At 59.2% G+C, this 21,748-nt stretch overlaps 2 protein-coding genes across 2 annotated transcripts in view; one reads left to right on the top strand and one right to left on the bottom strand.

Moving 5' to 3' along the window:
* TCF7L1 (transcription factor 7 like 1) overlaps nt 1-8,709 on the top strand; it is a gene marked incomplete at its 3' end in the record, with an annotated part of 10,485 nt that extends 1,776 nt beyond the window's left edge. Inside the window, 9 exon segments of the mRNA XM_079547363.1 lie at nt 4,908-4,991; nt 5,174-5,306; nt 5,726-5,828; nt 6,060-6,143; nt 6,541-6,684; nt 7,188-7,347; nt 7,462-7,569; nt 8,194-8,254; nt 8,330-8,709. Of these exon segments, the coding sequence (XP_079403489.1) occupies nt 4,908-4,991; nt 5,174-5,306; nt 5,726-5,828; nt 6,060-6,143; nt 6,541-6,684; nt 7,188-7,347; nt 7,462-7,569; nt 8,194-8,254; nt 8,330-8,709 (1,257 nt within the window).
* Nucleotides 8,710-17,001: 8,292 nt separating this feature from the next.
* LOC306956043 (caspase-7-like) lies at nt 17,002-19,862 on the bottom strand (the record flags this gene model as incomplete). The annotated part of the gene is made up of 4 exons (XM_079547441.1): nt 17,002-17,294; nt 17,943-18,072; nt 19,263-19,435; nt 19,661-19,862. 4 exons carry the CDS (start codon nt 19,860-19,862, stop codon nt 17,002-17,004), a joined length of 798 nt encoding a protein of 265 aa, XP_079403567.1.
* Nucleotides 19,863-21,748: the final 1,886 nt, after the last annotated feature.

The following is a 21,748-nucleotide window of genomic DNA, read 5'->3' as shown; positions in this document are numbered from 1 at the left end:
CCCCGCGTTTTTTTTTTCTTCTTTTTTTTTTTTTCCTTAAATGAGACCTACAGGAGGTTTCCACTAAGCTCCTCCGCCCCCTCCCTCCCTTTTCCAACACGATTCCCAAATTAAAGCAATGAAGTAAGTGCTCCGGGCGACTCTCATAAGACCTGGTTTTGTTGGGGGACTTAACGCGCAGTCATCATCTTTCTGGAATTCCGAGCAGCTGCTTTTCATTAACGTCCCTTTCTTGAAGTCGCGGGCGGTAGCGGGGGAAAGGAGCGGGGAAAGGAGCAGGGAAAGGAGCGGGGAGCAGCGCCTGGCGCATCCCGGCTGCGGGGAGATGGAATGGAGGGGGACGGGGCAGATGGAGGGAGGTGCTGAGCCCCAGAGCGGGGGGAGGAGGAGGAGGAGGAGGGAGGAAGGGGATGGCCGTGGCGCGCGCCGTTTCGGGGTGTTTGTTGTGTGCCATGGGAAACCTGAGTGCTGGGTGTGTGGGGCACCAGGAATGCTGAGCCCCAGGGAATCCCAAATCTGGAAATCCAGAGCGCCAGGAATCCTCAGCCCCAGGGAATCTCGAATCCTGGGAATCCTGAATGGTAGGATCTCAGACTCTGGGACCCGTGTGGATCTCGAATTCCAAGAACCCCGAGCTCCAGGAATCCTGAATCCCAAACCCCAGGAATGTCAGGCATTGGGAATCCTGGGATTTCTGAACCCTAGGGGTCCTGAGCCCTGGGAATCTCAAGGCCTGGGAGTCCCAAACACTGGGAATCCTGACACCAGGGGATGGTATCAGCCCTGAGGTTCCTTAATCCTAGGAGTATCGAATCCCAGCAGTCCTGGATCCTGCGAAGGCTGAGCCCCAGGAGCGCCAGGCGCTGGGAGCCATGAGCGCTGGGAATCCCGGATCCCAGAAATCCCACACCCTGGCAGCCCGGCCTGCTGGCAGTGCTGAACCCAGGGACCCCAGCCCTGGGGAAACCCGATCCCTGCGAGTCCAGAATCCAGCAAATCCCACCCGCTGGGAAGCCTGAGCCCCAGCAATCCCAGCAATCCCACACCCTGGGAATCCCACAGGCTGGGAATCCTGAACCCTGGGATTCCCAAACCTCAGGAATGCCGATGTGGGGCCGCAGGTGGGGGCTGTGGGTTCAGGTGCTCCCGTGGAGCTGCGCTCCCAGCTGCGGCAGCCCGGAGCAGAGGATGCAGAGACGCCGTTCCTGGAGCTTCCCACCCCCAAACCCAGGGCTGAGGCTCAGCCTCGTTGCTCCCGATGTCCCTGTGCCTTTCGGTCCCACAGTTTGGGATTCTGGAGCCCTCAGCACTGCGCGGTGCTGCGCCATGTGAGCGCGGGGCGAATGAATGGAGCCATTCACGGGGCGCAGACAAAGCCCCGGGGCGGCGGGGAAAGCTTGGTGCCACCGAGGTTATGGGGGGGGAGGAGAAAAAGGGGCGTTTGGGGGTCCGGGATGTGTGTGTGGGGCTGGGGCCGTGGGCTGCTCGGGCATTGTGTTCCCCGTGATGTCCTGGTGATGCTCCGGATCCCGGCGCAGTGTTTTGCTTCCTCCCGGCTCCCTGCGCTTCCTCTGCTGCCTTCCTCCTCCTCCTCCTCCTCCTCCTCCTCCTCCACTCCCCCCAGTGCTGTGGGATCTGCACTGGAGACAAGGTGCCTCCTGCCAAACCCACTTCCCTCAAAAGTTGCATCTCCCGTGTGCCAAACTGGGTTGGATTTACCCCAGCTGTGCCCGATGCTGGGAACTGGGAGCGCTGCGGGGTCGAAGAGTCCCACCCTGCAAAGGTTTTTGGGCTTCTGCAAAACACTCCATGCAACCCAACGTGCAGCTCCTGCTGCACTGCACCATAATGCGTTTGGGGAAAAAAAGGCCAAATTGGAGGCACTGGGGGGCGGTCAGATGGCAGGGGCTGCTTGTATGGCATGGGGGCAGCGGGGCTGCATCCTGTGGGGTGGGTGACGCAGCGCAGGGCCTTCACATCGTGCTTCCCCTTCTGAAAACAAGCAGCTCAGGGCTGTTTGGGTCCCAAAATGACCCTTTCTCACCCAAAAGGAGAGGCTGTGGTGGCTGAGCTGGGGCTGGTGCTGCTGGGCCGTGCAGCTTTGGGCATGGGGTGCGTGGTGCCCACAGTGGGATGTGGGATTCCAGGTGGGATATGGGATCTCAGGCTTCAGGACACTGGGATGTGGGATGTTGGGTTATGCAGTGCCGGAACGACGAGATGGGAGATGTGTGATGCCAGGACCTGCAGGTATGGGATGCTGGGATGAACAACGCTGGGACGATGGGATGTGGGGCGATGGGTGCTGCAGCGCCACAGCACCAAGGTGTGCTGAGATTCACCACTCCCTGCACAGCACCTGGGATAAATGGAACTGAGATTGGATCTGGCAGAGCACAGAGATGTGATTCCAGGAGAAGCTGGGAGGGGCCGACCTGGGGGATGCAGTGCTGGGGAGGGCGGCACTGGGAAGCACAGTGCTGGAGGTGGGACCAGTGCAGGGGCTGTGCGATGTGTGGCACTGGGCTGTGTGGCACTGCAATGTGTGGCACTGGGCTGTGTGGCACTGTGATGTGTGGCACTGGGCTGTGTGGCACTGTGATGTGTGGCACTGGGCTGTGTGGCACTGCGATGTGTGGCACTGGGCTGTGTGGCACTGTGATGTGTGGCACTGGGCTGTGTGGCACTGGGCTGTGTGGCACTGCGATGTGTGGCACTGGGATGTGTGGCACTGGGCTGTGTTGCACTGGGCTGTGTGGCACTGGGCTGTGTGGCACTGGGCTGTGTGGCACTGTGATGTGTGGCACTGGGCTGTGTGGCACTGGGATGTGTGGCACTGGGCTGTGTTGTACTGGGATGTGTGGCACTGGGATGTGTGGCACTGGGCTGTGTGGCACTGGGCTGTGTGGCACTGGGATGTGTGGCACTGTGATGTGTGGCACTGGGCTGTGTGGCACTGGGATGTGTGGCACTGGGATGTGTGGCACTGCGATGTGTGGCACTGGGCTGTGTGGCACCGGGCTGTGTGGCACTGCAATGTGTGACACTGGGCTGTGTTGCACTGCGCTGTTCCACCATGCTTTGGGTCTTTTCCCCCACTGCCCCCTTTCCCAAGGAAAACCTGTCAGCCCCGCGGAGGAGAGAGGAAATCCGCTCATTAAAGCCCTAATTGGGCATTAGGGGATCCCGCAGCGTTCGCGCCTCCTCCCCAAGCCCCGCAGCCACGCGGCACAGCCCCCCCCCGGCCCCCATTCCTGAGTGGGGTACGGACAGCCGTGCTCACAGACAGACACACAGACAGACGTGGGCAGATGGGAAGGCTCACAGTGGCGCTGCAGCCTGGCAGGGAATGGGTTAACCCCCTAGTTTTAATTGGGGAGGTGTGGGGGGGGAGCTGGTAACGAGGAACCAGAACTGGCTCTAATCTCTCTGGAATGTGACCGATTTTCAACTATTTTCCTCTTCTTTTTTTTTCTAATAGCTCCAATCTGCCGCCCCGCACGGTGCTGCGCTGGAGCTGCGTCCGGGGTTGGGGGGTGGGAGGGGAGGGGGGGTGAGGGGGGGGGGCTTCATTTTTCCACATTAGCACTGAACCGTTCGCGAGCTCCCCCCTCTTTGTATATTTTGAAAGGGTCCCCCTTCCTCTCCCCTCCCCGGCCTCCTGAAGCGGCTTCCAAATGAGAAGCAGCCTTTTATACGCAGCTCTGCCCCGGCCGCCGTCCCCCAGCGGCTTCTCCGCTTACAGAATAGAGCAGAAAGCGCCTTTGTGATGGGCGGGGGGCGGCGGGGGGGTGAGGGGCCGCAGCAGGCACCGCACGGTCACCCCTACATGGACGTGGGGACGTGGGGATGCTCCTGTGTCACCCTGGCACGGACAAGGAGACGCCTCCTGTGTTCCCTGGCGTGGACGTGGGGGTGTGGGGACGCCTCGTTTGTCACCTCCACCTGGGAATGGAGGGGGGCACTGGAGATGGGGTGGCTGGGGATGGAGCGGAGATACTGGGGAAGGACGGGGATGGTGGAGGTGGAGGGAAGGTCCTCGGGATGGAGGGGGCCAGGAGGTGGGGAGTAGCGGCCTGACGAGGAGATACTGGAGCACAAGGGGAGGCTGGGGACGTCAGCAGCGTTCAGGGGACGAGGAGCTCCTGGGGGCACCAGAGGATACTGGAGATGGAGAAAGGAACTGGGAACAGAGCGGGGCTGCTGGGGATGGAGCAGAGGTGCTGGATGTGGGTGGGGGGGACGCAGGTGAGGCTGCTTCCTTCCAGGCGTGGGAGAGTTAATGCTCCTAAAGCCGAGCTGGGCTTCCCTTCTTCCCTTCCCCTTCCCGTTCCCCTCCATTTCCCTTCCCTTCCCTCCCCATCCCGTCCAGCTGCCCAGGCTCAGAACGGGTCCTGGTGGGGAAATTCCTGGCACAGCTGCTCCATCCCATCCCAGCTGCATTCCCCAGCATCACACAATGCACCTTTCTGTTTTCCCTCTGCCGGGAGCACACGGATCTGGTGGGGCACCAAAGAAGCCCCAAGAAGTGCCATACGTGCCTCTCCCCTGGCCCGCTTTGGGTCTGGGGGGGTTTCTCACATTCTGGCAGTTTGATGTCTTTGCCCTCTGATCTGGGGCAGTGTGGCTGAGAATCCCATCCTGATGGCCACCACCGCATCCCCAGAATCTGCTTTTATGGGGCTGTGGGGGCCGATGGGGCTGAGAAGAGGAACCCCAACGTGCCGTCAGCCCCGTGGGTTTGGGGCGTCCTCAGCTGAGCCTGCAGTGGGAGTTTGGGCTTTTGGGGGTGCTGTGGGATGCGGTGCTGTGGGATATGGGATGCTGTGGGCTGTGGAGTGCTGTTGGCCATGGGGTGGGTGCTGTGGGGTCTGGGGTGCTGTGCTGACAGCCCTTTGCCCTGGCAGTACCTGCAGATGAAGTGGCCGCTGTTGGATGTGCCGGCTGGGGCCACGCTGAAGGACAGCCGCTCACCATCACCCGCACACCTGGTAAGGACAGCAGCCCCGAACCCCACTGGGATGTGACCCCAAACCCCACCGAGCTGTGCCCCAAACCCTGCTGCAAACAGAGCTCTAGCTGGGGATGGCTTTCTCGGAGCTGTGCTTTGGGGCTGTGCCTTTGGGGCTGTTGTTGGGGTGGATCTGTACCTTTTCTCCCCCTCCCCCTGCAGTCCAACAAGGTCCCGGTGGTGCAGCACGCGCCCCACATGCACCCCCTGACGCCGCTCATCACCTACAGCAATGACCACTTCTCGCCCGGCTCGCCGCCCGCACACCTCTCACCTGACATCGACCCCAAAACAGGTGAGGGGAGGAGAGGGGTGTGTGGGGAGAGCGATGCTGACAGGGAGATGGGAGCTTATAGGGCAGTGAGTGCTTGAAGGGAGATGTTACAGGGAGAGGGGTGCTAGGGGCACAGAGGCTTTTATAGGGCAATGGGCACTGATAGGCAGAGGGGCAGCTATAGGGAGGCATGTGCTTGTAGGGTGCTCATAGGGAGGGGGGCACTTGCGGGGAGAGGGGCGCTTACAGGGGGAGTGAGTGCTTGTGGGGAGATGGGTGCTTATAAGGATGTGAGTGCCCATAGGGAGACGGGCGCCTGTAGGGAGGCAAATGATAAAGGGAAAAGGGTGCTTCTAGGGAGGGGAATGCTGTAGGGGGACGGGCATCTGCAGGGGGCTGGGTGCTCGCAGTGAGGTGGATTTAACGCTGCTCCCCCACAGGGATCCCGCGCCCGCCGCACCCCCCCGAGCTGCCCCCCTACTACCCGCTGTCTCCAGGAGCCGTGGGTCAGATCCCGCACCCGCTGGGCTGGCTCGTGCCGCAGTAAGGATGGGCCCCTCCTGCCCCAGCCGCGCCGCGTCCCCGGCCCTCACCCCCATGGGCTGCTTTGTTCCCAGCGGCCCTGGTGCGATGGGGTGGGGAAGGGAGGGACTGCGCTGCGGTGGAGATGTGGGATGTTGTCCCCCTGGGGATCAGCTGGGGACCCAGCTGAGGGTCCCGGTGGCCCAGGGAGGGGCCTTGTCCCCGCGGCTGCTGCAGCTCGTGCATTTGCAGGCAAGGACAGCCCATGTACTCCATCCCCCCCGGCGGCTTTCGGCACCCCTACCCTGCCCTCGCCATGAACGCCTCCATGTCCAGGTGGGTCCCAGTGTCCTCGTGGATCCCCACGTCCCCGTGTGTCCCCATGGCTGGGTGGCTCTGAACAGGGACAAGGGACCTCCTCAGGCTGGCTCACAGTTTTGGCCACATCCCATGGCGCTGACCTCCCTGACCTGTGTGTGGGTGAGACCACAGTGACCACTTGGGTGACCGCAGTGGCCCACGCTGGCCAAAAACAGCCCCACAGTGACTCTCTGGGTACAGAGCAATGTCCCCTGGCTCCACTGTGCCACGTGCCAAGCTCATCCGCAAAGCAGTCCCCAGCAGGTCGGGGTTGAGGATCTCTAATCCTGGGAGGTCCTCAGTAGGATTTGGGGTGACATTCGGGGCCGTCGGTGCCTGTTTGGGGCTGACAACTTCGCTCCCTCCGCTGCAGCCTGATGTCCAGCCGCTTCTCCCCACACATGGTCCCACCGCCCACCCACGGGCTGCACCCCTCAGGCATCCCACACCCCACCATCGTCTCACCCATCGTGAAGCAGGAGCCAGCCCAGCCCAGTGCCAGCCCCGGCAGCAGCTCGTGAGTGGGGACCTGAGCAGGGGCAGTGGCCTTGGGGATGGGGACAAGATGGGGACAGAATGGGATGGGGATGTGGATGGGAGTGGGGATGGGATGAGGGTAAGAATGAGGGGGAGGTTAAAGGTGAGGATGGGATGGCATGGTGATGGGGATGGGGATGAAGATGATGATGAGGATGGCATGGGGTGGAACAGGAATGGGGATGGAATGGGATGGGAACAGGGACATGAGTGAGGATGGGATGGGATGGGATGGGATGGGATGGGATGGGATGGGGATGAGGATGAGGATGGTGACGGAAATGGGATAGCATGGAGATGGGGATGGGATGGGGGTGGGAATGGGATGGGATTGGGGTTGGGGTGGGGATGGGGTGGAGTTGGGATGGGATTGGAATGGAAACAAGAATGGGGACAGGGATGGGGATTGGATGGGGATGAGGATGGAAGGGGATTGGGATTGGGCTGGGGATGGGGAACTGAGCTGCGTGTTGCTCCCTGCAGGAAGTCCCCCGTCACAGTGAAGAAGGAGGAGGAGAAGAAGCCCCACATCAAGAAGCCGCTCAATGCCTTCATGTTGTACATGAAGGAGATGAGGGCCAAGGTGGTGGCTGAATGCACGCTGAAGGAGAGTGCGGCCATCAACCAGATCCTGGGCCGGCGGGTACGCGTCTCCCTCGCGCCTTCAGCTGCCTGCACACCGCTGTGGTGGCGCTGGGGACCTGCCGGTGGTGCTGCCCTGTGTCCCCGGGCTCCGCAGCACTCTTTCCCCTCGCAGTGGCACTCGCTGTCGCGGGAGGAGCAGGCCAAGTACTACGAGCTGGCACGGAAGGAGCGGCAGCTGCACTCGCAGCTCTACCCCACGTGGTCAGCCCGCGACAACTACGTGAGTGTGACCCACGTCCCCAGAAGTCTGGTGGGGTTGGGGGCTGACGTTGGTGGGGCAGAGGACCTGGGGATGCTGTGCTGCTGGCTCATGTCACCTGCCCTGTGTCACCATGACCCCAGTGTCACCGTGAGCCTCTGTTCACTGCGATCCCATGTCACTGTGACCCCAGCGTCACTGTGATCAGCCCAGTGTCACCGTGATGCCATGTCACCACGTCCCCTGTGTCACCATGATCTCCAGTGTCACAGTGATCCCGTGCCACTGTGTCCCGTGTCACCGTGATCTCAGTGTCACTGCAACCCCCTCTGTCACAACGATACCCCGTGTCACCATGAGCCTTGATGTCACTGTGATCCCCAGTGTCACCACAGCCCTAGTGTCACCATGATCCTAGTGTCACTGTGATCCCAATGCCACTGCAATCCACCACGTCCCAGTGTCACCACAGCCCAGTGTCACCACAGCCCTAGTGTCACCATGATCCTGGTGTCACTGTGATCCCAGTGTCACCTCGTCCCAGTGTCACCACGACCCCAGCATCGCAGTGCGCCAAGACACCGCATCCCTGCCCCTCACGTTTTGTCCCTCCATCGCACCTCAGTGCTTTGCAATATTTCACAGGGCAAGAAAAAGAAGAGGAAGCGAGAGAAGCTGGCCCAGCAGCAAAGCCACGAGGCAGACAGTGAGTACCCGGGCGGGAAGGGGCCACCATGTCCCCCCCCACCCCCACCCTCAGCGCCCACCCCGCACCCCGCAGGCGCGCTGCCCTCCAGGAGCAAGAAGCCGTGCGCCCCGCACCACCTGCCTCCCGACAAACCCTGCGACAGCCCGGCCTCGTCCCACGGCAGCATGCTGGATTCGCCTGCCACGCCGTCGGCCGCCCTGGCCTCGCCGGCTGCGCCCGCCGCCACGCACTCGGAGCAGGCGCAGCCGCTGTCGCTCACCACCAAGCCGGAGGCCAGGGCTCAGCTCGCCTTCCTCTCCAGCAAATCCTCCTCCTCCTCCTCCTCCTCCTCCCTGGGCTCCCCCCCGTCGCTGCTCCCCAGGCCCATCGCCTTCCCCTCGCTGCTGCTCTCCTCCCCGCCGGCCCCGCAGCAGACGCAGCCGCTCGCGCTGGTCACCAAACCGGCCGACTGAGGGGGGCTGAAGATGAGCCCCCGCCTGCTGAGCGCCACCGACGCCACAATCACGATTCCCGACGCAGCCAAACCATTATTGGTCAATATTTGACCTTTTCTGAACTGGTTTTTTTTTGGTGGGTTTTTTATTTTTTTATTTTTCCTCTTTTGGGAAGCAGACTCTGGAAGAAGAGCCGCTTTCCCTTACCAGCAGTCGACCTGAAGACTGTTTTGATTAAAAAAGAAGAAAAAAAAAAGGGGGAAAAGAAGGGTTGTTTTTTTTTTAATTTTTATTTTTAAGAAAGAATAAAAGAAAAAAAAAAAAAAGGACCCTTCCTCAAGGGAGAGTGCTGGGCATCCAGCGCCGGTGCCCCCAATGCTCCCAGTGCCCCCAGTTCCATCCCACTGCAGCTGGACGTGGCCCCCAGCGCGGTGCTGGGCTGGGGGCTGGGGGGTGGGGATGGGGGTGGAGGGCTTTGCCATCGAATCCCTGTTATTTTTCACAAAAACAAAGAAAGAAAAAAAGGAAATAAAACCACAGCTGCAACTTTGCTGTGTGAGCGTGGTGCGTGCAGGAAGACCCAGATTGGTGGAGCTCTGCTTTCCTCTGCTGTCCTCTGCAAATCACTGCTGCTGATATCAGCCTGGAGCCCCCGCGGCTCCCAAAGAGCCAAAACGCCGCTTTTTTTTTGGTCAGAAAAACCAAAAATCCGCAGTCCTGCGAGGGAATGCAGCCGTGTTCAGCCGACACCGGGAGCGGGATGCGGCCAGCAACCTTGAATGGGATTTCATGGGAAATTAAAGGCATGAAGAGACCTGTCACAAGAATTAAAGTCTGGACCGCGGCCAGACAGCTTCAAACAGATGTTGGACTTCAGCAGGAGAATATTTCTTTGTTTCACTTGGAGTTTTCCCATACGGAGAAGGAACATCTGTTGGGTGCTCTCCGGGTTCGGAGACCCTCCTGCTGCAGGGGAGAGGCACACGGAGCTGCTGCTCGTGGGGCTGTATGAAGGCATCAAGTCCTGCACGGCCGCATTCAGCCCTGCACAGGGCTCTGTGGCTGGGGCAGCAGCACACGTCCCCCCGTCCCCGTGCCACCAGGCAGCTGCCATCTCCCTTTGGATGGCATCTCGCTGTGCTCCGCTGGCACACAGCACCCGGAACCCATTTTTCTTTGGGTCACCCCATCCCTTGTCCTTATTGCGGCCATCAAACAGCCCTCCGGCACGTCGCGTCTCCCCCACCCTCCCAGAGCAGCGCTGGCCATTCATTAATTGAAATGCCTAATGAGGTCCCGGGGGTCTCCTGCGGACACGGAGCTAATTAGGGGCTCCCCGGGACCGCTCCTTGCGGGGGGTCGCGCCAGATGTCGCCCTGCCGCTCCGTACCGCGCTGGGCCGTACCGAAGCAGCCGGGAGCAGAGGCTCATACATTTTAATTAGCGTCGTCCACTTCTCCCATTTGCTAAGGGCTTTGATCCCGTATCCCGCCCAGCTCAGCGGACCTCGGGGCGCAGCGGCGGGGCCACGGGATGGGAGGGGAGGGGGTCCGCTGCCGCCGGGAAGCCTGGCCGTGCTCCGAAGGGGTCGTAGCCAAGAAGCGACGTCCCACGAGCAGGAGGGCACCGCGAGCCCCGCACCGCCGGCTCTTCTGCCAAACCCCGCTCTGACCCCAAAGCGCAGCCACGCAGTTCTGCGCCTGCGCGCGGCCCTCCCGCCAAGCACCGACGTCTGATTTGCATAGCCGAGCCCCTGATCTGCAAGCCCCGCCTCCTTCCACATAGTTCCCGCCCCCTGGCGGGGCGCGGCCCACGTGCGCGACCTCCTGCCGGAAGTTACGTTTCCTAGCGGAACCGGAAGCGGAAGCAGTCTGTAGCCGGTTGAGAGGAGCGGGGTCGGCATGGCGCTGCGGCTGCTCTCGCTTTTGCTGCTGCTGCTGCTTGGCATCGCTGCCGAGACCACAAACCGGGATGGTGCCGGGACCGGGACCTTAGGTAGCGCGGGGTGACCGGGGTGCTGGGGGGAACCGGGAGCGGCTGGGGGTCCGACTGCCGCGGGTTTTACACCGGCGCTGGGTCTGCGGGGGGGTCTGGGCGCCTCCTGAGCGCGGTGGGAGGCGGCGCAGGGCTGGGGGCGGTCCCCGGAGGACGCCGTGCCGCCGGGTTTCCCCCGTTTGGGCGCTGCCCTTCCAGCCCCCTTACGGGAGACTGTGGGCTCCTTTTGGCGGAGGTGGGCTGTAGTGGCCGGGAGCTGCTTAGCGCAGCCACACGTGCTTTTGGCACTGACTGCGAGCGCAGGTGGTAACTGCGGTCCCGGTGTGTTTGCTGACAGGTGTTGAGCAGGGATCAGAGAACTCGAAGTCCACCAAGCCTTCAACAAGCGCTGGAGAAGATGGCAGTGCACGTTATGGAGGTAATGGAGGGGCAACAGGTGAGAAGGGAGGTGCAGGTGATACAGATCAAAGCGAAGTTCTGAGAAAGGAGGAGGAGAACCAGCACAAAGAGGCAGGGAAACAAGATGAGAAATGGAAACGAAGCACTCAGGGCCAAGACACCAGCCAGAGCAACAGCAACAATAACAATCCATCTGGCAGTAACACTGCTAGCCAACCCAACACCCAGAACAGCAACAGCCAAACTGACACCCAGGGTGGTGCCCACGAGCAAAACACCCCCAATGACAACCGTCAGGACAGCAGGACGGACAGCCAAGGCAATCCGACCAAGCAAAATGGCAACACTGGTGGCCAAAATGGACCAAAAGGTGGCAACACCAATGGCCAAAATGGCCAGAAGGAGCATAGTGACAACACCAACAGCCAGAATAATGAACACCAGGACAACACCAACAGCCAGAATAATGAACACCAGGACAGCACCAACAGCCAGGCCAATGAACACCAGGACAACACCAACAGCCAGAATAATGAACACCAGGATGGCACCAACAGCCAGAATAATGAACACCAGGACAACACCAACAGCCAGAATAATGAACACCAGGACAACACCAACAGCCAGACCAGTGAACACCAGGACAGCACCAACAGCCAGACCAATGAACACCAGGACAGCACCAACAGCCAGAATAATGAACACCAGGACAGCACCAACAGCCGGAATAATGAACACCAGGACAGCACCAACAGCCAGACCAATGAACACCAGGACAGCACCAACAGCCAGAATAATGAACACCAGGACAACACCAACAACCAGAATAATGAACACCAGGACAGCACCAACAGCCAGAATAATGAACACCAGGACAGCACCAACAGCCAGAATAATGAACACCAGGACAACACCAACAACCAGACCAGTGAACACCAGGACAGCACCAACAGCCAGAATAATGAACACCAGGACAACACCAACAGCCAGACCAGTGAACACCAGGACAGTACCAACAGCCAGAATAATGAACACCAGGACAGCACCAACAGCCAGAATAATGAACACCAGGATGGCACCAACAACCAGAATGACCAGCAAGGCAGCAGCAACCAGCAACATGACAATGCCAACACACAGGACAGCAGCCAGGGCGCCCAGGCAGGCTCACTGGGAAATAACAGCCCATCCTCGCCGTCAGTTTCATCTGTTCATGACACCGAAGGCTCTCCAGATGGTGACGAACTCCCTGAGGAAGAGGATGGGATTGGAAATGGGAACGGTGCTGCCTTATTTAATAAGGAGAGAGAGAAGAGTGTTCGCATTTCTCCGGGGCAGAAGTCAGAGAACAGCCACTTCTTCGCCTATCTGGTGACCACGGCAATTATCGTCGCTGCTCTCTACGTTGCCTATCACAACAAACGGAAGGTGAGTGGCTCTGCTCCTTGCCCAGGTTCCCCCCTGTGGTTTAAGAGCTTCCTTCCCAGTCGTTGGGCAGTGCTGCAGGTGGGGGCACGCTCCACTGAAGATCTTTCTCCTTTGCTGCTCTCATTCTTGCCTTTTGCTTCCTGCTCAGGCCTCCTGCCTGCTGCCTGGGTTTGGTTAATGTTTAATTGGAGGCCTTGATCTCAACAGCTTTGAGATGAGCAGGGAGGAGTGTTGTAACAGGAAAGCGTTTGGATCTCGGTGGAGATGGAGGGGCCTTGGCTCCAGTGGGTATTTTCAGCAGTGAGAAATGGAGCTGAGGGAGGAGAAAAGGAAAAGACGTGTGCAGCTGCTCCGTGTTTCTCACAGATGCTGTTTTCTGCAGCAGGTTGCCAAAGGCTTGTCTTTAACTCGCACTGCAGGGAGAACGCAGCCCAAGTGACAACGCTCATCTTTTCTGCTGTTTTTCTCCCTCCTGCAAAGCTGTTTTTGAAGTAGGAGAGGGAGCAGCTTTTTTACTGTTTTCTGCATGTTGGGAAAGCCTAATGATTTCTTGTTTTCAGTCTTATTGCTTTTGAACGATGACGTTTGTTTCAAGTGCTTTTAGAAGGAGGCAAGCGAGGCTTCTCATTGGCCCACTAGAAAGCTGTTAGAGGTCAGAAAGACTGCAGGAGGTCGTTGATGTTCCTGCTCACCTTGTCCCTGCCTCTCTCTCCAAAGATCATCGCTTTTGCCCTGGAAGGGAAGCGATCCAAGGGCGGCCGGCGGCCCAAATCCGGCGATTATCAGCGGCTGGATCAGAAGGTAGGGGGGGCTTGGAGAAGTCCGTCTTGTTTTCCCCTTGAAACTGTTTTTCTTCTCTTGTCTTTCGTGCATCTTTCACATCGTTTTAGCTTTCCTTTTTTCCCTTTCCAGATCTAGATTCCTCCTCAGGTGTTCAGTGGAAGAAAGGTGCTTGGCGGCGATGAGACCGGAATGGCAGGGCCGCGCCGGCTGGCTGCCTGCTGTAGCACTGAATCGTAGCTTTGCTGTCGTCTTCAGACCTCGGAGAGCAGGAGGAAGGGGAAATGCTTTTACTTTTGCACCTGCACCTTGGTAATGTTTGATTCTCACTTCCTAAAAATGTGTTTCTCCTTTCTCAACTGCCTGAACCGGTTTCCGCTTGGGTGCCTGGCTTCTAGATGTGGCCCAAGAGAAGCCAGCTCTGGCACTTGACAGAACTTTTGTGTCCAAATGAAATGGGCCTTTCCATCTGCTGTACCGACGTCTCCTCTTGAAAACAAATCCGCCTGCAAAATGAGCCACGTGATTCCTTTCAGTCACGGAGCTGCTGTGAGCAGCGCTGTCCTGCTGGAGGCACGGACGTTCTCTTTCTCTGTCCATTGTATTTGGATGCTAAAGTTGGAGCGTGATTGCACTAGCTTGGAAATGATCTGCCAAGGACTCTGTTTGGCTTTGTTTCTTTTCTTCCTCTCCGCGATGAAGGCAATGTTCGCTTCACGTCTCACTCCTCACTCAATGCACTTATTGGAGCTGCCTTCGACCCTCGGTTCTGTCTTAGACTCCCTCACTTGCCCTGTGGCAGTTGTGCTCCGTGTGGCTCTGTTCTGTCGTGGTCCTTGCAGCTGAGATGCTTGCACTAATGAGGACAATTAGTTTGATGCTGTGAAAGCGAGCCGCTCAGGCTTATGAGGTTCTGTGCCGAACAGCTGCAGCGATGGAGCGAATTTCACCTCCAAGGATGACTGCGTTCCCTGTTGTTAAAATGTCATCGTGATGATGCTGAGTGGTTGACAGTCCTGAAGCATTTGGGATGAATGAAACTCACAGTCATTCAAACCTCTTCCTCTCCTTCAGTGCTGAGCTCTGCAGCAGGAGAGGCGCAGCTCCTGCTGTGAGCAGAAGGTTTGTCCTGCAGCTCCCAAACCCCTCTCTCCTCTCCTGCTGCTCTGTGCTCCCCTGCTTTGGGAGGTTTCATGTGGTTGATGTTCACCTCACCAGCAGCTTATTGCTGTTTTCTCAGCTTCGCTGTGGGACACTGAAATGAGGGCCGGGGATGGACTAGCACTGGTTGTATTGAAGGCTGCAAAACATGTTGATTCCTGAGCTGTTTTGCTGGTCTTATTTTTGTAGTTCTGCTCCAAAGATGTTTTACTTGAGACAGGGCGCTTCTGAAGGATGTGTGTAAAGTGCCTGCCTGGCTTTTTTCTTTCTTGGTTTTTCCTAATGGGCAGAAAGTGACGGCTGTGGCTCCTGGAGGGCTCTTCACACGGGTGCTCATCCCCCCCAGAGCTGCACAGAGGAGTCCTGTCCCCACTGTGAGGCCGGGGGGGGCTGCCTGTCCCCAGCCCTGCACCAAGGGTGAGCCGCCCACAGCTGCGGGGTGACGAGGGCAGGAAGTTCCCTTGTCTGGCCATGAAGGCTACAGCTGTGTTCTGATTTCCCAGCACAGAGGGAGAGAGGGAGAAAGCCCCTCTTGCCTCGGACCTCTGGGAACGACTCCTAGGGCTTCTTTTCCCTTCTTAATGCTGTTAGGATTTGTGCCACGTGTTTCAAACTGCTCAAGGAGCGCGAAGCCTTTTCCCTTTGGCCGTGGCATGTCTCTGAATGGTGGTGTCTGTGGGGATGGTGTCTGTGGGTACGTGTTTCCTTCAGGTGGGGCTGCTCCTGGGCCCGCTGCCTTGCTGGTGCGAAGCAGCGCAGTTTGTTTCCTGCTGCAGTGCAACGCGACTTGCTTTGAAGGACCAGAATTTTTGTATTTCTTTGTACTTTTTTTTTTTTTCCCCCTGTGTGGTAAAGTCAATAAATGGTTTAAAAAAATATGGAGTTTTGAGCCCTGTTCTGTGTGTGCGTGTCTGTAAAAGCTTTGAAGCTCCGTCTCCGGTCTCTTTGATCATCGCTTATGCTCTGGGCTCTGTGCAGAGCCTCCGTTTGTGGATGCAGGCTCAGCCCTCACACGACCAAGCACCCTGCAGCCGGAACAGAAGGAGAATTCCTTTTGCTTGGAGGCTGTTTGAAAAGTTCCTGCCTGCTTTGCCTCTCACCCAGCTGGCCCTTGGTCAGCAGCAGGCGAGGGTCTGCATTCCCTGCTTCGCCCACAGGGAGGCTTTTGGAGCAGCACCCAGCGCCGGGTGGCTGAGGAGCACAGGGCAGGGTGCTGCGGGCAGGCGAGGTGCAGCGCGGTGCTTCCTGCAATGGAACTTCCCCCCGCTTTCTGCCCTTGTGCCTCCAGTGTGGCAGAGGACGAGCTGGGAGGAGGAGGGGGCTGTGTGTGGCTTTTTACTTCTCACCTTGACTGGGTCGCTGAGGGCCTGAGGGAGGCAGAACGGTGAAAACGGGAGATTAAAAATGAAAGCTTTGATGGTGTGTTGGGCTCTTCGGAGCCTTCCTAAGGGGTGGAAGCACTGCCGTGTGCACCTTCAGTGTCATTTCCCAGAGAAGCAAGAATCGGGCTCCTCCAACAGCTCCAAGCCCCATGCCCAGCTTCACCCTGACCTGCTGCAGGGGTCTCCAAACTGTTCTCTTGCTACGGGCAGAGCCAGTGCACAGGGAGGGAGCAGCTCAGGAGGTCCCCCAACAAGAGGCAGTGCCATGAGACGCTGCAGCGCGGAGCTGTCGGGGCCGTGGCACCAGCGGTGTGCCGAGGGTCGAAGTCCTGCTGATGGAGCCCAAAGTTCTCTGAGGGCAGGGCTCTGCTATCGGAGCTGTGCTGCTCAGGGTTGAGAAATACCAACACCAGCCCAGATTGTCTGAGAGGCTCTCGGGGTGGAGACGAAGCAGATTTAATGGCTGAGCACACAGGGTGAGCCATGCAGGCGCTGCGGGGAGGCTCCGTTGTGCTCAGTTGTGTGCCAGAGACAAGGAGAAGCCTTGAGCAAAAGCATGGGGCCACGGGGTGTCCCAGCCCCTCCGTCCCAATGGAGCATCACCCTCCCCTTCCCCGCAGCAGGAGGAGGTTCACAAAGATGCAGCTTTTGGTCGTGAGCTGAGATCTGCCTTGGTGAACGTTCCCAAAGCCGTGCCCTGACTCCCGGTCTGAGTCAACCCGCCGGGTCTGACCATCGGTCTCTGTTTATTTTTTAGGTTTGGAACGAAGAATCAATCGTAAGGACCAACAGCTTGGGCCTGCTGCCATCTTTACACCACTGCTGTGTTTTTCTTGCGGGCAGGGCAGCAGGCAGGCAAACATCGGCCTTTCCTCCCTCAGAAGAAAAGCCTGTGTTTTGTGCAGGGTCACCCGGATAACAGGATCGATAAAGCGGAGCTCACAGCACTGAGGCTCTTTCATGAAGGAGGCGGAGGGGAGAAGTGAGCGCCGCTGGAGGGTGCGCAGCCACAGCCTGGGCTGCCATGGGGCAGCAGGTGACGTCCAGCCCAATACGTCGTGATGGGGGAACGACGCACCCCAGAATTTCCTCGCACCCTGGGCAGCTCCAGCACAACCCGGGGCGCCTTTCTGCTGGGGTTTCTGTCGTGTTTCTTCTTTTCCCCTTAAGAGGCTGCAGGCTTCTGCCTCTCCTCCTCTGTCCCTCCCTGTGTGTCTGTGCTGGGCAGGGCTTCACCCGCAGCCGAGAAGGGGAAGATGTCCCGCAGCAGGTTGGTGACGAAGCAGGGCATCTGCTTGCAGCCCTCGTAGGCGCCGCGGGCCTGGCAGCCCAGGGCTACGGCCGCATTGAGGCGGGTGGCCATGCGGCTCAGCGCCAGGCTGCGCTCCTCCCCGGCCAGCGCCGCCAGCAGGGCCTGCAGGAACATGGATCCCGCGGGGTTCAGGAAGGCGCCATATCCTGGGGGGTGCAGAGGGAGGAATGGTGTGATGGAGGCAGGAGGGAGGGCCTCACGCTGCCCCTTATGGGAAAAAGAAGTGCTGGAAATGGAACGTTTGGGTGCCTCGGAGTCAGAGGGACAAAAACTGCGAGCGTCCAGAGGAGGGCAGTGGGGGTGGGATGGGGCTGGGGGCAAAGCGGGAGGACTGCTCGGCACAGAGGGGGGGCTGAGGGGAGGACTTGTGGCCCTGCAGCCCCACATGGCTCTACAGCTCATTGTGATCCACCCCACATGGCCCTACAGCTCTACAGCCCCATGATCCCACAGCTCATTGTGATCCTACAGCTCCACATGGCCCTACAGCCCAATGGTCCCACAGTTCATTGTGATCCTACAGCCCCAAATGGCCCTACAGCTCAGTGTGATCCACCCCAAATGGCCCTACAGCTCTACACAGCCCTACAGCCCCATGGTCCCACAGCTCATTGTGTTCCTACAGCCCCTCTTGGCCTTACAGCTCCTTGTGGCCCTACAGCCCCTCATAGCCCTGCAGGGCCACGCGGCCTGACAGCTCTGCCATGACCCTACAGCCACGCATGGCCCCCCAGGAACACGGAAGCGCAGGTGCTGACCCTGCTCCTGCTGACCCTCCCTGGGGGTTTCCTCACCGGGGCTGCAGGCGAACATCACAGCGGTGTTGGGGGGGATGCACAGGTACTCCGAGAAGCTGTCTGGCTCCAGCTGCCCGCCGTCAGTCTCCACAAACACCCCCCTGTCCAGCGCAGCCCCCCGACATGCCTGCAGGCAGAACATGGCCGTTGGCTTCTCTGTGCTCCACTCCTGAACAAGGGAGATCCAGGGGGGCTTTGGGGCTGCTGTGCACCCCCATCCTGTGAAGAACCGTGGGGATGTGGCACTGAGGGACAGCGGGCATGGTGGGATGTGCTGGGGTTTGAACTTGGGGGTGTCAGAGGTCTTTTCCAACCTTAATGGTTCTGTGATTCTCTCTCCCCCCAGGAGAGGGGCAGCCTCTCTTCCCCTCATGTTCCTGCAGGCTCCAGGATTACGCCAGCAGACACCAGAGCCCTCTTGGGGAGATTCCCCTTGGAGCACAGCAGTCACTGATCCTATGCAATGGTTGGAGCTTTCTTCCAAGGATGGGATTTCAGGCAATGATGAGGAGCACCACCCCGAGGACACACACAGCCCCCTCCGAGAGCCTCCTCTGCTCTGCGTCACTGCCTGCAGGATCCTCACGGGCTGCCTGGAAGGAGCGGCAGCACGCTGGTACTCAGCATGCCGGCACTCAGCATGCCCTAAGGGGACAGCCCTAAGGGCACCAGCCACCCATCCTGGTCTGCAGTTCTGGCTGCTGGAGGTGGCCCATACTGTAGCCAGGCATGCAGGCTAAGCCCTCTTTCCAGCAGGAAATGAGTGCCACCAGCGATCTGTGCTTGCTCTCACGCGAGGATTTCCGTGTATTTGCACGTCTGCAGAGCCGACCTGCTGAGATCTGCCCAGGCTGCAGGTTGCTGCACTATTTGCTCTCATCTAATCCTCCCTAATCCACGGAGCACTCCAGGGCTCGCTTCCTGTGGGGTGTTTCTAACCAGCCCCCCCACGCTGCTCTTTGCCCAAATATCGACGTCATGGAATCTGAGGGCAACTTTTAGCAACTCATCAACACCCCGCTGGCATCTGGGAGGGAGGCTGAGCCCAGCAAGGTCACCTTTCCTGGAAGGGAGAAACCTGGTGAAAGTTGAGGCGGATGCAGGGCGCTCAGGGGCAGGGGAAGCGCTGCTGTCCTGGGCACGGGGCTGCTGCCAGCTGGGGAGAGGTGACCTGAGAATCAGCAAAAGCATCAAAGATAGAGCAGAGTGGCGAATGGCAGCTGGGCAGCAAAGTCTGCAATTAGAACAGCGCTCGTGCCTGTCTCTGCGTGCAGAGCCAACAAGATGGGGTGCAGTTTTGCCCAGCAGTGGTGTTACCTGGATGAAGAAGACCTTGGGTGTCTGTGCGAGCACTGGGCAGTTCTGCGCCGACAAGGTGCGGAAGATGCGGGTGAGCCGCAGCGGCCTGCAGTCACAGCCCAACACGGCCCCCTCCTCCCCGTGGCTGGAGATGATGCTCACGAAGTAATCCCCGTGCTCACGGCTGCACTCTGTGGGGCACAGCCACCCTCAGCTACCAGCCTCCAGCTGAGTGCTGTGTGAGGGTGCAGGGAGGCCCATCTCCGGCTCTGAGCCCCCGCTGTGTGATGAAGGGACCACAAGGGCCTGGGTGTGGGTGGGGGTTGGTCCCTATCTGTCCCAAACTGCCTTTGGGTGGTGATGTGGGGCACTGTGGAGGTGGGAGCCGGGAGCAGGAAGGCGGTTTGGGGGCTCACCTTGCTGGTAGAGGTCCTCCATCTCCTTGGCCGTCCTGTTGTGCAGCAGCTTCACCCTGTAGTTGAGCTGCGCCAGCACACGAGAGAGCTTCTCAGCTTCCCTCCTGGCTCCTCTGCGGGGCCTGAGCCCCACATCGCCATCACTGCTGCGGAAATCAGTGTTGACGATGATGAGAGCCCGGCTTTGCCGTGGCCGGGACATGCTGGGGTGGCCCCTCGGAGGGCTCAGAGGCTTTTAAATCCTGGGGCAGGAGCAGCGAGAGCCGGGTGCTCCTTCGGGACACGTCTGCTGCTGATGCAGTGCCTGCAGGGCAATGCCTGTCAGCTGCTGCGGAGCCAGATTTCATCTGGGTGTGAGTCACAGGGGCAGGAGATCCGGGCTCACCCCTGGGCACTCAGCTTGGGGAAGAGAAGGGCTGGGGAGGGCAGCAGGTTGCAGGGAGATGCCTGCAAGGTGCAGAGTGTGGGAGCAGCTGGAAAAGCCCTCCCTGCCTCTCCGCCAAGGGCTGCAGCGCTCCGCTTCCCCCACATCCCGGCTGCTCCCGCTTCTATTGCTGGCGGTGGGAAAACCACTCCTTCGTGGGCTCCCAGCAGGACTTTAACACAGACTGAAGTCCACAGAGCAGAGCCAGCGCTGCAGTGCTCACTGCCTGGTGCTGGGGCACCCACTGATGGCACACACACAGCGCTGCCAGCCGCAGAGCCGCCTGTGCTGCTGCAGGACGGGCACACAGATGGCTCCAAACCGCATCTCCTCTCTCCTCTCCTTCCCAAACTCTGCCTTCCCTCACGCTGCTGTCCCCCAGCTGCAGGACCCAGGCTCAGCCCCAATGCCAGCAGCACCCCGCTGCTCCCCCACCGCAAGGCACACTGCTCCCATCACAGCACAGTTTTATTTCTTGCCTTCTCGCCCTTCCCAGCACCAGCGCAGCGGTGAAGGCTTTGGTCGTGCTCCCAAATGTTTCCCAGCAGACAGACAGACAGACGCGACATCCGCTCAGGGCAGAACCGACAGCGCCACAGCATGGCAGGGCCACATTCATGGCGAGATCCCATCTGGAAACACTGCTGCTGCTTCTGAGCAGCTTTACATTGCCTTAAGTCAATCCATCCTGAGTGCAACCCATCCTGGCGCACAACAGCGCTTCCTCCGCTGCTCCGCTGAGCTCAGCCTGGAGCAGGGCTCCTCAGCACAGGCAATGCAGCCTGGAGCCTCTCCCTCACAGCACTGGGTGCGGAGCGTGGGAGTAGATGTGCATAGAGCACTGCAGATGTGCACAGAGCATTGTAAATGTGCATAGAGCATTGTAAATGTGCATAGAGCATTGCAGATGTGCACAGAGCATTGTAAATGTGCATAGAGCATTGCAGATGTGCATAGAGCATTGTAAATGTGCATAGAGCATTGCAGATGTGCATAGAGCATTGTAAATGTGCATAGAGCATTGTAAATGTGCATAGAGCATTGCAGATGTGCACAGAGCATTGCAGATGTGCACAGAGCATTGTAAATGTGCATAGAGCATTGCAGATGTGCATAGAGCATTGTAAATGTGCACAGAGCATTGTGCAGGGCTGACAGAAATGGGTCTGACAGAAAACCGGTTCAACACTGCTCAGGCAGCTCTGTGTGCAGAGGGAGGGATTCATTCCTCAGCCTCCACCACCCCGGGCATGGAGGCACCATGAGAAGCTTTCCCAGCCTCATTCAGTCCAAAGCTGCTGCCTGCAAGGGAAAAGCAGCTGTGTGGGGCTCGCTGCCCTCAGCCAGGCAAGTGCCCATGGAGCTGGATGCTCCTCTGGCAGCCCAAGCAGAGGGCATCCAGCGGTGCTGGGTGGTGCAGTGGTTGTGTAGGATCTTTTCCTTGTGTTGGGAAAAGGGCTTTTCCCTTCAAACAGGCAGTGGGGAGGAGGCAGCAGTGTGCGTGGTGGTGCGGTGAGATGAGCTGCAGTGAGATGGGACCCTGCTGGGAGCAGGAGTGGCTTCACGACCGGCGTTGATCCCACAGAGCCATTAGGGAAGAGCAGAGCTAGCTATCCAAGCAAGCCATCAGGGAGGGGAGGGGGTCCCACCGGTGGGACCCAGCC

The sequence above is a fragment of the Tetrao urogallus genome (assembly GCF_951394365.1).
Source record: "Tetrao urogallus genome assembly, chromosome: 27".
In the NCBI taxonomy this organism is placed as follows: domain Eukaryota; kingdom Metazoa; phylum Chordata; class Aves; order Galliformes; family Phasianidae; genus Tetrao; species Tetrao urogallus.
Note: the sequence above shows the minus strand (reverse complement) of the source record. Positions and strands in the feature narration are given on the sequence as shown.